General features: G+C 38.2%; 4 protein-coding genes across 4 annotated transcripts; 2 read left to right on the top strand and 2 right to left on the bottom strand.

Moving 5' to 3' along the window:
* Positions 1 to 1,933: 1,933 nt before the first annotated feature.
* LOC121421841 (histamine H2 receptor-like) lies at positions 1,934 to 2,971 on the bottom strand. Its single transcript, XM_041616642.1, has one exon. The coding sequence runs from the start codon at positions 2,969 to 2,971 to the stop codon at positions 1,934 to 1,936; it is 1,038 nt and encodes a 345-aa protein (XP_041472576.1).
* A 3,192-nt stretch (positions 2,972 to 6,163) lies between these two features.
* Positions 6,164 to 7,836, top strand: LOC121421840 (RNA polymerase II transcriptional coactivator KELP-like). The gene is made up of 2 exons (XM_041616641.1): positions 6,164 to 6,285; positions 6,992 to 7,836. Exons 1-2 carry the CDS (start codon positions 6,164 to 6,166, stop codon positions 7,392 to 7,394), a joined length of 525 nt encoding a protein of 174 aa, XP_041472575.1. The 3' UTR covers positions 7,395 to 7,836.
* Positions 7,837 to 13,365: 5,529 nt separating this feature from the next.
* On the top strand, positions 13,366 to 16,416 carry LOC121421736 (aggrecan core protein-like). Its single transcript, XM_041616525.1, has 3 exons — positions 13,366 to 13,531; positions 14,872 to 15,452; positions 15,796 to 16,416. Exons 1-3 carry the CDS (start codon positions 13,369 to 13,371, stop codon positions 16,045 to 16,047), a joined length of 996 nt encoding a protein of 331 aa, XP_041472459.1. The 5' UTR covers positions 13,366 to 13,368; the 3' UTR covers positions 16,048 to 16,416.
* A 159-nt stretch (positions 16,417 to 16,575) lies between these two features.
* Positions 16,576 to 18,322, bottom strand: LOC121421491 (alpha-1A adrenergic receptor-like). Its single transcript, XM_041616221.1, has one exon. It carries the CDS (start codon positions 18,307 to 18,309, stop codon positions 17,284 to 17,286), a length of 1,026 nt encoding a protein of 341 aa, XP_041472155.1. The 5' UTR covers positions 18,310 to 18,322; the 3' UTR covers positions 16,576 to 17,283.

Genomic DNA, 18,322 nt, shown 5'->3' with positions numbered 1-18,322 from the left:
TAGAATTTACCACTAATCTTGCCAATGTTTTTGAACAGAGAAAATTTTTAATTGGAATTTTTTTAGATCTGTCGAAGGCATTCGATTGTATTGATCATGCAATATTACTGAAAAAATGGAATATTATGGCATAAGAGGAAATGTTCACAAATGGTTTGAAAGCTATCTTTTTAATAGGAAACAATATGTATCTATAGGAAATGTATCATCTAATGAATTCATTTTAAACACTGGAGTTCCGCAAGGATCGATACTCGGCCCGTTGTTGTTTTTATTATATGTTAATGATTTTAATTATGTAAGTGACCATTTCCATTCAATTATGTTTGCAGATGATACTAATTTATTTATTTCAGGTACAGATTTAAATGAAACAGTCAACATTGCAAATTCTGAACTACTAAAAGTTCATGGATGGTTTTTAGCTAATCGTTTAACTATTAATTTGGAGAAAACATCCTTTATGGTCTTTAAATCAAAAATTTCTACAATAAATGACTCAGTACTAAAAATCCAAATTGGCAATTGTTTAGTTAAAAAGGTAGAGCAAACTAAATTCCTAGGAATAATAATAGATGAAAAACTCACCTGGAAAAATCATGTAAATAACATCTCATCAAAGATTGCCAAGGCTGTCGGTATGATCAACCGCTTAAAGTTCATTGTTCCTAGGAAAGTACTATTAATGTTATATAATACAATGATATTACCCCATCTATCGTACTGTAATATTGTATGGGGAAATTGCGGAATAACCATTTTAAATAGATTGTATATACTTCAAAAGCGTGCAATCAGGGTAATATGCAATGTTCCACCTCTCAGCCATAGCTCTCCTCTTTTTAAAAAAATGAATGTTTTAACAGTTTTACAATTAAATCAAATGCAAGTTGCAATATTCATGTACTCTTATTTTAAAGGTCTATTACCGTCAATTTTCAACAATTTATTTACTAAGAATAGCACAATTCATTCATACAGTACTAGGGCCAAGGGGGATATACGTTTACCCTTATTGAAATTGAATTTTTCAAGAACTACCATTATATTCATAGGTACTAAATGCTGGAATAGCATCCCATCTGAGTTGCAATCATGTTCTACATTGTCATTCAAAAGAAAATATAAATTTTACTTACTGCATAATGACCTGTAATATGCTGCATGTCTATCTATCTTTTCTCTTTCTCTCTTTCTAGCTTGTCTTTCACATCTTTCTTTTTCCCATACTTCCTATCTGTTCCTTTTTAAATTCTATATTTTGGGGAATACCCTCGATAAGCCCTTGTGGCTTTTGGTATTCCCTCCATATTCAATTTGTAATGTATTTTTTGCATGTATTCCCCCCCCCTTTTTCTCTTCAATTTGTAACCATATTTATTTTTATGTGAAATGTGTTCTTTTTTGTGATTTGCTGACTATGTATGTTTTTTATATTTGAATATGGAAATAAATGAAATGAAATGAAATATTGGTTTAACATCAATCTGTGTTGCTTTAATGCTAAGTTGATGTTAGCCTAACGCCAAACTGGTGTTGTTTCAAGAAGCATCTGTTTTTTTCATATGCAAACTCTGACGTAACTAATGCAGGCTCTACTCTACTGGTATATAATTTAATAATTTAGTTAATTCTACTAAACATAAACGGTACTAAGATTGGTTTTATTTTTGTATATCAAGAGCAATGTAAAAACTAAGGAGTTAAAATTGACACCAGATGGCGTTCCGAGAGGACCACATTCTGAGGTGTTAAACTGACACCCTAGAGATTGAACGTAAATTGTTAAAGCAAAAACCAAAGGTGTTAACCTTAGGTATGTAACTAACACAGTTAATTAACAATGGAGTGCAATGATTGGTGTTATCCTGTATGTACACTGGTTATTAACATCACTTTTTTTTGCTATGGGTGATATATTCCCCATTGGACCTCATTCATTGTTATTATAATGGGTCATGGAGTAATCAGTAGCTGAAACTCCGATGTCATCTCTGAGTTCTTTCTTGCAGCAAGATCTCAGCATACGTACAACACTCTGACGAAAAACACGATCCATTTTAGAGTAGACGAAGGGATTGATGGCCGAACTGACGTAGAAGAGGAGGCAGGACACGTGCGTTAGGGCACTGTTCAACGCGAAGTCTTCGGAAACGACAAAACACAGGTGCATTATACCAACGGGGAGGTGGCAAAAGATGAAAGCAGTTACGATGAATAACACAATCTTAGAAGCCTTGATTTTCCTCTTGATGTCTTCCCGGCCTTCTGCATCCACTGGCGGACCTGCAGATGAGCATTGGTGCGCTGCTATCCGGCGAGACTGCACAATAGCAGTTCGCAAAATGATGACATTCAACAGAACCATCGTTACCCCACCAAATAGCGTCAAACAAAAAGTCAAGATATCAACAACCAGAGTGGCTGCTGAAGTTTTTGTTCTAACAGGAGAGCAATAAAATCCTGGTACAGTCACTTGCGAACTACCAAGTGCAATAAGCATTGCATTGTACGTAATGGCTACAACCCAAGTAAGAATGACTGCAATCAGTATACGTCGTGGTGTCACGTAGATGTTGTATCTCAAAGGCTTGACAACTGCCAGGTATCTATCGAAGGTGACTAACAGCATAAGCAACATGGAATCTAGCCCACAGATGTAGGTGACACTGGTGAGGTATACATCCCATTTTGCTGAGCAGGTGATGTCATCGGTTACAGTTCTCCTGTAGACCTCAAATGGGACACCAATGATCCCAGTCAAGAGGTCAGTGATAGCCAGACTTGTCAGGATGTAGTATGAGGGTTTCTTCAGAGCTCCCTGGGTGAACACGGCTACAACCACCAGGATGTTACCAGCCAAAAGAACTGCCACTAGAGGAATCGAAATGGACACGTAGAGCGCAGTTCGGCCAGGGAAGTCGTTTAGTCGGAACGTTGTGGTGTTGTATAAAGTGTAGAATATACCCATTATGCTGATCTCACTGAATATCTAAAACTTGAAGGGAAAAATACATGTAAGCTGTAGACTTGTTCTTTCACAAACAAACCTTTTCTCCAAATTTCCTCGGGAAGTGGTTGTGTTGGATGATACTCCTTTCAGGATAAAACCATATCAATATATTTTTTTAGAATTCGACAAATTCTCTTCCCAGAATCAAAGGATGACTTGCGTAAAAGTCAGCTTGGGTCAAAGGATTTATTTAGGTGATGAGAATTCTTATTTGGCACAGGACCTGCATGGTACACCTGTTTACTTGAAGATCAACCTCGAGAGTGTATGAGTTGTTCGTAAGATATCTTTCAAACACCTCTGGACAAAGTGTTCATTCTACATCACTCTCAAGACCATAACAACAAGCGCTTTTAACTCTTTGTACTCGGTTCATATTAATTTGTCAAAACTAATTAAATCATTCCTGCAGAGCACATTGAATTATTTCCTTATTACACGTATATCAGTGTATGTGCACTGCCCTTTACACCAACCCAGGACAAATAAACTCATGCATCATAATATTCCTGCATAGTTGCTGTACTCCTGCATATTGTTGCTATACTTTTGATCATACAGAAAAAACCTTAGACACGTTTTCATTTGCTTTCTATATATCATTATTGTATTACGTTGACCTTACAATTTGAAATGATGTTATCAAACGGGCGGTGATACATTTCGTTGATATCAATTGAGTTATCCATGAAGTTACCTGAATTTCGAAAATACAAAGTTGAGTAATATTTTTAATGAAATGATTATTCAAAGTCAGTGGAGTATAGATCGAGAGTCAACCAATAGAAATAAGGACAATAATTTTCATCAGAATTTTTGTAAAATTTTAGTATTCCCTCTGTTTGCCTCTCTTCACCATTATCTCTTTCTTTCCCTCTCTCACTCTCTTTGCCGTTGAGTTATCAGAAGCTACCGGAAGACTTATATGATGGGTCGGGACATTATGTTTCAATTCCTTATTTGAATTTGATAATTAACTTGGTTCCAAAACAAAATGATCAAATTTTTACAAGGGCTCTGCACAAATTCCACTCAGTCAAAATGAACAATATTTTTTTTTACACAGGCTAGCCATGGACCTATCCACGGAGGATTATTCTATTGTTACTGGGGTGCTGAGCATTGTCACAGCACCCCCAGCAACAATAGATAATCCTCCATGGATAGATCCATGAGGCTAGCTTCATTATATTTCATCATTATTATTATTATTTTCATTATGTCCACATCCTTCAAATTTTATATGTGCGGCGGAGTTATATGATTACACAGAGATTTCTTATTAACACCATTTTATTCTCTCTTATTTTGCGTGAAAATATTATCGGAGCTTTTGTATTAATATTGTTTTCCCCGGTTTTCAACAAAATAAACATGACCCGATTTTACTTTGAACATCGTAATAGATTCTGCTACTTTACGTTCAGTATATATATATAATGAAAGAAAATAAACAGAAATCGCAATTGTAAAATATATTAATACGAAGGCTACGTGAATATGGTACATATTGAACAATTAAGGATGGTGAAACGACACGAGCAAGGTAACAGGATAAATTAGAAGATATCGTGGGATGTATTACAAAATCGCAATACATATCCTATAAGTCTTCACATATTAGGTGTCCTCGCCCTTTTTACGTAGGCATATTCATTCATTTTCCATTCGATAGACTGTCATTAACTATTTCAGAATATGTTTTTCATGAACTAGTTCAAGAAGACATTCAAGGAAAGTGCTCATTGGAGTCTACGTGCATTATCCGACAAGGAGGCACGATTACTGCAAGAATGGCTCGTACTCTATGCGTTGGAGAAACGTTGGTCGTTATAATTGCATTCGTTGGTAAGTGTCTATTCTCTTTTTTGTCTGGAATTTGCTAAGAGGTCCATTCTCTACAAACAGTGATTATTACTGATGCCACTCACTTCCATACACATTTGAAATTATTTTATACATGCACTTTTAATCCTAAAATCATGCAATTTGTACAATATTTATCAATTAATATGTACCTGATCTGTAACTATATTTGATTTGTGTTTGTGTTTGATGTACATTTGAGAAGGAAATACAAAAAAGTTAAGAATTTTGAATATTGAATTATGTGATATTAACTTTTTAAGATTTGACATTAAGAAACTCTTCTTTGAATCATCATGTTGAAGGAGAAATAAAACTTTCTTTCACATTATAATGAAGACAAATTAAAATATTTTATACATTAAAATACAAAATGAAGAGTGAGTGGATAATGACATTGGTCCTTTCATTTGTACACCGACCGTTTTTTTTTATTTATTGCAATTTAGAAATGTCATGTAATTCCCCTCCTTTATAACAGATCTTACTGATTTTGATAACACTTTCAGTATTAAACTATTCTGATTTTTCCTCATTTATACTGTTTTGGTTGGGTTAACTTTCCCTTTAAGGTCAGAGAAGATCATTCCATAAATGTACAACTCAAACAATTCGATGTAAAAATATTTTTATTCACATCAGCATAATGAACAAAGGTGGCGCTAGTAATATAGGTGTACCCATAACGTCATAACTGATCCCTATTGTTCTAAACAATAGAAATATGAATTATGATATAATCCTATTGTTCTAAACAATAGCATAAAATATTAATCTTATTATAGAAATATGAAATCGATAAATATGAAGTATGGGTCATAGAAATGTGAATTATGGAAACATGAAATATGATATCAGAAACAATAGAAATATGAATTATGGAAATATGGATGACGTCAACGAGAACAATGAAATATGAAAATTGAAAATATGGATTATGACCAAAAACAATAGAAATATGACTTATGGAAACATGGAAATATGGATGACGACACAGTGGAAAAAATATGAAAAATGAAAATATAGATTATGACCTAAAACAATAGAAATATGAATTATGGAAATATGGAAGTATGGATAACGACACAGTGGAGAAGGATATGAAATATGGAAATATGAATTATGAAATATGACATCATAAAACAATAGAAAATGAAGTATGAAGATATGGAATGATGGATGACGACACCGTGACGGAGAAATATGAAAAAGACGAAGTAAGAGCAAATATGAAATATGACATTGGTAAACAATAGAATCATAAAAAATATGCAAACATGCAAGATGGATGACGTCACCGTGGACGCGACAACCAGGGAACATGAAAACATGAAATATGGATTAGTAATTATGACACCGTACGACGATGGAAACGAAGTGGGGCACGGGGATCCAGAACGACGAAAGCAGGATTTTAAAAAATATGGATTAGGGTGCCAGGTCGAGATTTCAGGGGAGAGACAAGATTGACAGGCCCGTGGTTGTCAAATCCGATAAGACGGGTACAATGGGATGCGAAGAAACAAGGGAGTCGTAACGAGGACGGGTGTTTCTATGGTACAATGGAAACAATAGAAGGAGGAAGTGTTTGTCTTCGCAAGGGCCTGGGTCGGTGAATAAAAGACGGGTACAATGGGATACGAAGAAACAAGACAGTCGTAACGAGGACGGGCGTTTCTATGGTACAATGGAAACAATAGGAGGAAGTGTTTGTCTTCGCAAGGGCCTGGGTCGGTGAAAGGATGAATGGGCGAGTGGATTTAATCGACTATCGGGTCAAAGGACGCGTTGCAAGAATGGGTGCTCTGGTCGTCACGATGGAGAGATGAATGGGCGAGCGGATTTGATCGACGTACGGGTTAAAAAAACACATTGCAACATCGGATGACACCATGGCTGTTTTGAACAGAGGTCAAAAGGAATGTTTTAACGTGACAGGTTCAATGACGAGTGACCAGGAAGTAACACCCAGCATAAAAGCAGCGACATTGGACTGATATATTTTATTCACGCCTTGAATTTCATCTTATACACCACGCCAGCATCACTTACGTAAATATCACCATGTACCAGAGAAAGCAGGAAGAGATCGTAGTCATCCCAGACACACAGCCGATGGAAGAAGACGGCGGCCCATACGCAAAAAAAGGCAAGATTTGCCTTCGAAGGGAAGACGGAGGCACCACCACAACAAGCTATCAATGAGTTCGTGGAGGAGGCGAGGAGGGAATCGGGTGGAAATCCAGCGACATCGAAAACGGTAAAAACACCACCAACACCACCGACCGGTGCTAACATTGCCCAGATAAACATATGCCAGGGTATAAAACCCAAAAATGTGACTGTACGAAAGTTTGGTGGCCGCGTGTATGTGGACATCAGAGAATTCTATCTGCTTGGAGGCCAAACACTGCCGACCAAAAAAGGCATCACCTTGACGGAGATGGACTTCAAAAAAATCCAGATGTCGTTGAAGAAGATCAACGCTGCTATATACAAGGGCAAAAACATGTAGGAGAGACGGAGACCGGAGCAGATTGGGCTGGAGACTGTAGCGGGTTGGAAGAGAGAAAACGGGACAGAGGGAACAGATCAGGACTGGTCGGAGAGGAACAGAACGGACGGGTCTGAAGAGCAGAGAAAAATTGAACTATAACGAACACCATTTAAATAAGAAGAACCAGATCACAACAAATTTGAATGCGGTATTTTGAAAATAATTTTTTTTACCTGATCTTGTACATATTATGTACGATTCGTCAATGTACCTTGTATGAGTACCCTACATAAAAAAGTTAACCTGTTGGAGACTAAGCCCCCATTGCGTGTTTGGAGTATATGGACACATGTTCCATAGCAAAATTACCCAATCTCCAACGGGTTATGCGTGTATGAATGAGCGTATGTGTTGACAACGGGTAAAGTATGCGTTGATGTATGTAGGAGAGATAGAAGTTATAGAAATTAAGTGGGGGAAAAGAGTAAGAGTGTGTGAGAAAATTGTGAAAAAAAAGTAAATTTGGCGTTGTAAACGTGTGGTGAAATGAATTGAAGAATTTTGATGAGAAAAGAAAGGAATAGAGTGGTTGTTAAAGAGGGTATGAAAACTTGTTTGAGCGATGAAGTTAAGTTGGTAATGAATATGTGGGACAAAAAATAGGATAAAAATAAACAAATGATATAGCTGAAAAATAAATAAAGATAAGTATATAATACGAAATAAAAATTAAAATGATATTACTATAAACGAATAGTTTATGAAATAAAATCAGTAACAAAAGAAGAAATTGTTTTTTTTAAAGGAAATAATAGAAAAAACCCTTAACGATGAAAGCTTTTGATATCTAGAATAAAAAATAAAATGATAAATGTGAGATTCTAATAAAATTCTAATTAAATCATATGGGTAAATTAAATATGAACAGAGGTGGAGTGTATTTATGAGGATTTTTAAACTAAAAATTATTTGTAAAAAAGGGGGTACTGCTTGTGATCTACATGTGTCAATCATGAAAAGTAAAAAAATAGAATTAAAGATATGTTGCAAGTAGGGATATGGGGTACAAAGGGTAATTGTTTTATTGTATTTTATGTTCCCTGAATGACATGTCACCAGACATTATTTTCTCGTTTGATAGACTTCTTCGAAGGCAGGTACTGTTTTTATTATATTGATGACAATAGTTCTTAATGACGGTCATTGTGAAACCGTATTAAGATCAGGGTGGTTAAACTTTTTTTGCGAAGAACTGGTCATAAATAACGATGAATGGGTAAAGGAGTCTTTTTAATCCTGCCATATGATGCGTGGGTCTCAAACCATATCAATGTTTTAAATGTTAAAAGTTTTACTCAGTCGTAATTTGGTTTCCGAAGACGAAACATTGTTGATAAAACGAACATGGAATCGGAGGAAACAAAAATCATCAAGGTTGGAAAAGGCCTCGATCCTCGAAACATTTTTATCGCAACAATACCCCGCAAGAACACCACCACACGCTTTGCGACAACAATCAACATATGAAGGTTTTCAGCCTGATGGTGTACCAAGGGTTTTCATTTGCCCATTTTCGTCAATTTGATAAAGAAGATGGAATGGTCACCTTACAATGGCATTCTATCATCATAGAGCAGGCTGAATTTGAGGAATTTTTGAAATACAAAATGGAACTTTTAACTCTTCATGCGTTACATTCGCATTATTGCACATCCGTAGGCGTGTTTCGTTCGCATTTTTGCACAACCACACATTTCCCATAGACGTCCCCTGTCCCATTGTTTTTCGAACAATTGCATGCCTTGGAGCGTGCCTAGCTACAATGTATAGCCTGGCGTGTTTGTATACGTACAGGTGTGCCGATCGAGCGATCGCGCGTGCGACATTAGTTTAGCGTTCAACGGATTATCGCAGTTTACAAATTACAAAATCGTTGAGTTTTCCCCAAAAATCAATACATCCTGATTACATCCAGGAAGTTCATTGAAAAAGGAGAGGATAAAATCAATAAAACCCTCCTCGCAAACAATACCATTGCCAGGTTTATTGTTAGGACTCTGTGACTCGTGGCACGAATGTGAATGAGACCCTAAAATAATGCAACACACAGTGGTATTACATATGAAGAGTTAATCATGATATGAATAACTCGGTCTGTGTTTTTTTTCTAAAATCCCATTTTGCCGGAACGTGTATGACATGTCAACTGTAAAAGGGGCCATTTTCAGGTGCGAGGAATTGTATTTCAGGCGTACAACAGTACGTCAATACGTTTAGCACCATTTTCATTGGATACTGGACTTTACGATATGAGTGACAGTGGAATGGTCCTAACCGATGTTGATTGGCAGGAATTTTACAGCACCAAGCCAAGATTGATGGACTTTGTTGAAGAACAAAAAAAAAACAATGGACACCGAGAACAAAAAAAAATCCATCATATTCATATTTAGAACTTGTCATTCTACAGAGAGGGCTCATGCAAGAGCGCACACGTCCGGGGAAGAGATACACCCACCCTTTTTGTCGGACAATGCACGTCAGAACTATCTTGACCAATGAAAACTAAACCAAGTTCATTGAGTGACAGCATACGTATGAGGAATTTTTAAAGACGGTAGAAAATGTGGGGGATTGATCATTTTACGACAAATCGTAACCATACCGTATCTTTTAGATACCTTTTACAATTTCACGAATTCTCGAATTCTCAAGCGGAAAAGACGGTGGACACAACCGTCAACGCAATTCAGGGTGTGAAAGAGAGGAACACGCCAGACAATCAGGTAGGTGAACGTAATTCTGATAGAGACGTGCGCGGCGATAAATCAAACAATAACAGCTCTGCTCCCGGTACAAGCTATGCCACCGATCCCCAAGCTGTACCACCACCACGGGTCAATTATTTTAGCTCTACCGACGATTCGGGAGATGAGTTTGTGAAAACGCCTGAAGAAAACAAGCCCTTGAAAAGAAAAACGGGGGGTGGTGGTTAAAAAGGGGGGGAAGGGTAATAAAAAAAGTAAAATGTCTGAAAAAGAATCTGACCGTCTGTCCGAGGATGAAGACAGTATGCCCTTTTCGACACGTAAAGGGTGTTACTTTTTCATTATATTATCTGTATAACATAATTCTTTAGGTCATGGGTCGGAAATACTGTAATCTGTTATGTATTTTGAAATATAATTAAAACAAATTGCATTTATCACCAGGATTTATGATTAATAAGTGGATCTTGTACAGTAACACGTTATTTGACTGTCTCTATGCCCTGGTCTCAGTTATCGCTCGCTTCAGTTCCTTCCATATCTTCGTCACCATCATCATTCTCTTCAGGTTGATACTGGAACAGTCCATCGAATTTTGTCCCATGTCTGGCGAGGACTCTTTGAATTGCTTTCTGGACATTCATACCTTTCTCTACTTTTTCGTTGACATCGGAAATGATTTCTTGATTGGTTTGGTCTTCTTCAAGAAATAAGTTGTGCCTTAAGAAACTGGAGTAGCGGTCGAAAAAGATGCGTTTGATAGCCCACAGTACTTTCACGTGAGCCTTTTCTTTAGCTTCTTCATCACGCATGCCCTTGGATATATATTTATCGTACTTTTCATCCCTCAGTTGTTCGTTAGCTGCCATCGCCTCCTCGTACCATTCTTGATACGCCAGGTTGTCTGCTGGTTCATCTTTGTCAGGGATCTCTGTAGATTCATCTTCTCCTTTCTGTGTATCAGAATCACTCGTGTCAGTGTTTTCATCATAGCTTTCTCCAACAATGCTGAATCTTCATTGTAATCATTTTCAGTCACATTTCCACTATCTTTCATTTCAAGGTGTACATCTCTTTGATGCCTCTTCAAGTCGTAGTTTCGACTGTACGACCTATCACACATTGAACAACCGTATCGCTTTACTGTATCGCGAGTATTCATGCTGGCCCACCGAATTCAAACTTGCAAATGATGGGCTGGAAACAGAACTTTTGCCTTTTATTGCGTTTCTACCTGTAAATGTCAATTTTTATATCGAACGGCGCGTGTTTACGTCTACTCCTCCGCTGACGCCGTATACAGAATTGTTAATAGACCAAAGTGTTAAACGGTATGACAGGATAGAAAAATGACAGAATGACGGGATGGTGAAATGACGGAATGATAGGATGGCAAAATTGCAATATGACGAATTGACGGCGTGACGGAATGGTTGGATGAGGGAATGACGAATGATGGTGTGACGTTATGGCCGAAATGTTATGACGAGATGACGATATGACGGGATGGTGAAATAGCGGTTGACAAAATGAAGGCATGACGGAATGATGAGATGGCGGAATGATGGTATGACGGAATGGTTAAATAACGAAATGATGGGAAGACGGAATGATGGAATGACGAATGATGGTATGACGTTATGGTCGATATGTTGGTTTGGCGAAATGGCGGTATGACTGAACGGTGACATGACAATATTACGAAATGACGGAATAGTTGTCGAAAATGAACAAAATGAAGAAAAGGAACAAATGTAAAAATGAACAACTGAAGAAAATGAACAGGAGGAAATGAATAAACTGATCGAGGAAAAAAAAGAAATTATGGGATGACAGAATGACGGATTGGCAATCTATGCAACTTAAATATGATTTTGTAATTCATATTTATATTGTTTTATGATATCATATTTCATATTTGTATCATTCATGTTTCCATATTTCTATATTTTATTGTTCTCTCTGACGTCATCCATATTTCCATAATTCGTATTTCTATTGTTTCTGATATCATATTTCATATTTCCATAATTCACATTTCTATGATCCATACTTCATATTTCATATTTATCGATTTCATATTTCTATAAGAGGATTAATATTTTATGATATTGTTTAGAACAATAGGAGCATATCATAATTCATATTTCTATTGTTCAGAACAATAGGGATTAGTTATGACGTTATAGGTACACCTATACTACTGGCGCTATTCGGATGATGAAACAAAATTTGGTTGCTCTCATAATTTGGTTTATTTCTTACAACCAGGGTAATCATTGGTGTCTCATAAATAAACAGCATAATTCAATTATGATTTAACTTCACATAAATTTCTTTCAACCATATAATTAATACCTAGACGTTATACGACCTTGATCTATGCAATGAATCTAAGTGAGGGGTTGTCTATGTACAAGCTTTGCGTTTTGGAAAGTCCTTCCGTTTTTCCTTTTAAATAGCAAAAATCTCTGAGGAAATTTTATTTTTTAATTGCGTTGCTTAAATCTATATATTTTTTTATAATATACGCTATTATGTTATATTTTTACTTTGTTATGTTATGTTTAATATGTACAACTGTGAAACGGAAATCAAAACAAACCTATTATGTCATAGATGACCGCATGAGGTTTAATAATCAGGCCTACATCCAAAATATTTTTAAGCACTGTTTAAGAGGTAACGTAACAATAAATAAGGCGTTTCAATAACATCCATTTAACTCGAACCAAATAATTTTTCGAGGTTCATCGCTCACTTGTCTCCTGGATGGCCCCTTGTAAATGAAGTGAGAGTCAAAACGACTCGCTAATCTGAGTCAATTGGCACACACAAGAGAGTCGAACGAGCGACGTATACAACAGCAATATTGTGTAATTTGACATAGTTACGTAAGACATGATACAAATGTTGCGTGTGAAATGATCAAAATGTCAACAATGACATACCTATGTGCATCACAAATGTTTGTGTCATGTCATGTAAAAACGTGTCCTGGGACACATGAATATTAAGTATGTAATTCAAGTCACTTTAATCATATTAAGGAGGATCATCTGAGGGACAAATTATAACTTACAATAGTGCGTCATTTGGCCTGTAAAATTTCTCTAATGTCATGTAAGTGGTAACTTTAGAAATCGGAGTAAAATAACTGATATGGTCTACGTTTACTCCGGTTAACATCACAATATTGGCTATGCATTATTTCCTTTACAGTCATGACAGTTGCCGAAGTGGTGCCGAACTCCTGCCGAGCCACGTGCGGTTCCATAACATCGGCCAATGGTGACGTCATCACTTTGCTACCAGTACCCGCTGCTCCTGTTATGAATGTGTTGAGAATGAACGTTCGTTCTGCAACGTTTGTATGCCTTCTTCCAGGTATACTTTCCTTTTTATTATGATAAAAAACTGATAAATCCATTGTTTATTTTTCAAAATAGACATGAAATGAAGTACGCCGAAAATTTGCTATGCCCAATTGATCGTGGGCCTGGCAGCCACTGTGCAGCGCCAGATCGACGAGGCTCTTTCGACTGAATCGTTGAACGCCAAACATGGTAGCAGCAACTCCCAGTTTTAACGTCTTTTGGTCTGACGCGGCCGGGGTTTGAACCCCCGACCTCCCGGTTGTGAGACGGACGCTCTACTAACTGAGCCAACACACCGGTTATACATGGTATACATAAATCCCTCGGCTCTAATAAGCAGTGGGCCTATCCATTTTTACAAACCTTCTAAGACGGCAAAATAATTTACCCCGCCGAGTCGACATACAAAAGATTGTAGTAAGCCCTATATTGCCATGTTAATACTTATGTCGAGTTGGCGAGATGGAAATATGAAAAATTCGACAAGTTGATGGCACTTTGAAACAATTGTAATCATGATGCAGCCATCAGTCATAGAGTGATGTATATAGAATATTCGTTTACTTGCTGTTGCTCCCTAAATTATGATTTAATCTTTCAAAGAGAGCCTCTGCTATTATACACGTCTGATTTGATTTTTTATTCATAAATATAGATGTAACCTTTCACCGTTTTAAACGTAGCTTTTCATCTCATTACAGCATTGAATTGTCGGCTGATTATTTGAATGTTATAGAGGATACTGTGGAATAAAAGTAAGAACAAAATAATTAGAACGTCAGCGAAAAGGCATTTGAAAAGAATAAAAAGGACCCTCATCTCAATTACCTCAGTAATCGAAATGGAGTGATAGTACAATATTTTACTCGGCAGAGGGTAAGGCAAATATAGCTGACAGACTACTGATGCTGAACCTCTTTTCTGCCGTCGTTCGTGAGCGAACATAATCCAGTCTGACTCGATATCTCGGAGCTATTTTGATTGATCCTCTATCCAAGTGAGAAAGCCGATGAAAGTATGCCCTCTTGATCACAAATCATCTACATGTACAAGGCAAAATCTCCGGTGTTGAACACAAGCCCGGAATCTATATTTGTCCACACCAGAGATGTATTGAAGGCAACGCCAGTTTGAATTCAAACCGATGCTGTTTTAATACTAATTGGTGTTGTACAAACACCTATCTGGTGTTAGGCCAAAACGAAAACTGGTGTTGTTTAACACTTCTCGGGTGTGGACATACTCCGGGCTGGTGTTAAATCAACCCCAGAATTTTTGCAGTGTACTTTTTGCCTCCGACTGGTACAAAGACTGTGATACGATTCTCATTTGTATTTTTATTATCAATAGGAGCTGATACCACTTCAACGATCTCAGCATCTCCAACCCAAGCCTCATCAACTCTAACCACTCTGCCATCCCCATCAAGTCCTAAGAGCCTCTCATTAACTAAAACAATCCAATCATCTAAAAAAATCACATCAGTCTCGACAACGCCGTCAACACCATCATCAGGAAATACATCAATATCTGCACCCTTATTAACCATGTCAGCATTAACATCAACAGCCGCAACTCATACTTCATTAACTACAACAACACAACCGACCCTTACAACAAAAACGTCGGCGCTTTCATCATTTACATCAATCGCGTCATCTTCAGCGACGTCCTCAACAGCTTCAGGAACACCAACAACCTTATCAACTATATCAACATCAACAAATCCATTGACACCCACAACTCCGACGAAGTCTTGCGCCGAATCCTGGTCGTACTATGACGGGTGGTGCTATGCCTATTTCCGGGATCCAGTCAATTTTGCCACCGCCTTGTGGACGTGTCGGACGATTGCGGGTTTGGAAGCCGATTTGGTCTCAATACACAGTGCCGCTGAGAATGCGTTCGTCTATGACTTATGGGTGAGCTTGGTAAGTATAAGTATCTGGTTAACATTTTTAATTGAAGGTTACGGAAAGATGAACCAGGGGCGGCATCATGATATTTTGATATAATAGTAGAGTGATATTAATCAAATGTGTCGTCATTGATTTTCTTGATAAAAATTTGTGAGACTTTCTTTTCTTCCTAATTACTGTTGATCTTTCACCCCCCCCCCCTGTCCTTGGTTCATTTATTTCTTAACGATGGCCATAATTTGGGAGCACACCCACACACAAATGACACCACTTGGTGAAAATGCTGCATGAAGAGGATTTTTTTTTATTATTATCATGTATTTAATTGCTATCACTTTGGTTGTTGGCTTAACAGGAGGAATACATTGGTGCTTTCTTATGGATTGGATATCATAAACCGACGAATGCGCCTCTGGAACAACCCTTCGTTTGGACCGACGGGTCACCGGATGATTACGACTTGTGGGGACCAACGCAGCCCGACAATATTGGAGGAATCGAAAACTGCGTGTCTTTCTGGGGTGCCGAAGGTGACCCGGTGAAGCTTTGGCACGACGTGCCGTGTGATACTATCGCTGCCCCCTTCGTCTGCAAGGCAGCTATCTAAATAATTTATTTGGATCTGTTAAATCTGTAATTTGCCCACCATCCCCAGTAAGGATAGCCAACGTAGTTCAATGGAACAGCCGATGGCGCAGGGACTGAAGCTTTTGGTTCCACTAAAGCTTTTCAGGTAGACCTACATGAAAGTCAGAAATTGAGATGTAATTAGAGATAGCATAGGAGTGATAGGACCTACATAAGTCTGACACCAGACTTTTTGAGAAACAAAAGAATTCGTTGTAATGTAGAGCTGCAGTTAGCATTGTCGCTTTTGGGGTACTTCACCCGAACAGTCTTTCCCCAGTGAACAGCAGACGTTTCTCGGTTTGATCAGGATAGTTGAAATGAGATCAGTAGACCTGCAATATGTAGGGCAAGGAGAATTTTATGAATATCTATCACAAAATGTCTACTGGTGAAATAATTACAATTTTAATGGGTAGTCCTACACATACTGATTGTTAATACCATAAAGGTGAAAAATAATAACTGAATAATAACTGTTCTGGTAATACTTTTTGCTTATTACAGGGGCCGCTGAGCGGTTTTCAAAGGGGGGGGGGGGGGCTGACCATTTTTTTCACGTTTTTGTACACACTTCCGCGGCATAGCGAATAATCGGTGTGTATTTAGGTATTTAGGATACAAGATTGTATATACAAACAAATTATCTCCCATTTTAATTGACTGTATAGACCAAGGTCTACAACTGGGCTGGTACCCATAGGCCATAATTGGTCTATTACTGGACCACTGATCCTAAGCCTCTGTTGCCGGATCTGGTTTCGGAGGTCTAGTTTTGATAACAGACTGGCCGGTTCCCGTAGACCATAATTGGTCTATTACTGGACCACTGATCCTATGCCTCTGTTGCCGGATCTGGTTTCGGAGGTCTAGTTTTGATAACCAATGAGACTGGGCCTTTACCCGTAGGCCACAGTTGGTCTATTACTGGACCGCAGCCCCTGCGCTTCAAAGTCTGTTGCCGGACCTGGTTCCGGAGGTCTAGTTTTAATAACAGACGGGATATTCAATATTTTTCCGTCAGTTAATTGTGCCACAGATATAGCGGTTGCAGCAATCTGTGGCAAAAAGATAACATACGACCAGAAACGACTGGGGAGAGGGAGCCTAGGATCACCATATTCGAAATGCAGCGTCATTTAAATATACTCCAATTTTTAAAACAAGTTCATCGCTACAATGAAACAGGAACAAGCGTCGAGTTCAGCCATCTCTGTTAGGCAAGGCTAACAACACCATCCGATGTCTGACCGTTGTCTCTTTGATACAATCTGACGGCACGTGAACTGAGCATGCGCCATGCGCATTCCCTGAAAACGCGATCAACGAGGCAATAAATGAGTGGGTTGACCGCCGAACTGATCAGATACAAAACAAATGATATTTCATTCATAACTCCGTTCAGTAAAACGCTGTCTGAAACGGCGAAACAAAGATGCATGATCCCGATTGGTGTATGACAGATAATGAACGCGGTCACTACGCAGATAATCACCTTGCACGCTTTCATCTTTCTAGCCGCTTCCTCCCGGCTTTCCGAGCCACCGGTTGCGTTGTCCAAAGCACGTTCAACGTCGGCGATCCGTCGAAGCTGTCTGATCGCAGTCCTCAGGATGACTGCGTTTAAGATAATCATGGTCATGCCCGATGTTGTAGTCATTACGAATATGGTAAGGTCCAACAAAATCGAGTAAATATCCGGATCGTATCGGATTCCAACACAGATAGCCGATGGGACCGTTTCCTTGCTATGATAGATTACAGCCTGACCGATAACCGAGAAGACGGATATTATCCATCCAATCACCACTGCGATTGCTATGCGTTCCTTTGTCACCAATGCGTTGTATCGGAGCGGCTTCACTACGGCGACATAGCGATCAAACGTGACCATTACCATGTGAAGCATCGAGTCAAACCCACAGATGTACGTCATTCCCAATAAATAGACCTCCCATCGCGCCGAGCAAGTGATATCGTTCACATTTGTCCGACGGTATATCTCCATGGGTATCGCGATCACGCTTGTGAGGAGATCGGTTACAGCGAGACTTGTTAGGATCAAGTAAGTTGGTTTCTTTAAACTGTTGTAAGTAAAAACCGTTGCTATGACGATTACGTTACCAATGAAGAGGATGAGAATCATCGGAAGGCAAAAGCTAAAGTAAAAGATATTCTTTCCCGGATAATCGTAAAGTAGAAATCTTGTTTGATTAAAAAGGGTATAATATTCCATCTTCATCCGTTGATATTCA

This window comes from Lytechinus variegatus, chromosome 9, assembly GCF_018143015.1.
Source record: "Lytechinus variegatus isolate NC3 chromosome 9, Lvar_3.0, whole genome shotgun sequence".
In the NCBI taxonomy this organism is placed as follows: Eukaryota; Metazoa; Echinodermata; class Echinoidea; order Temnopleuroida; family Toxopneustidae; genus Lytechinus; species Lytechinus variegatus.
This window is presented reverse-complemented; position numbering and strand designations above follow the sequence as displayed.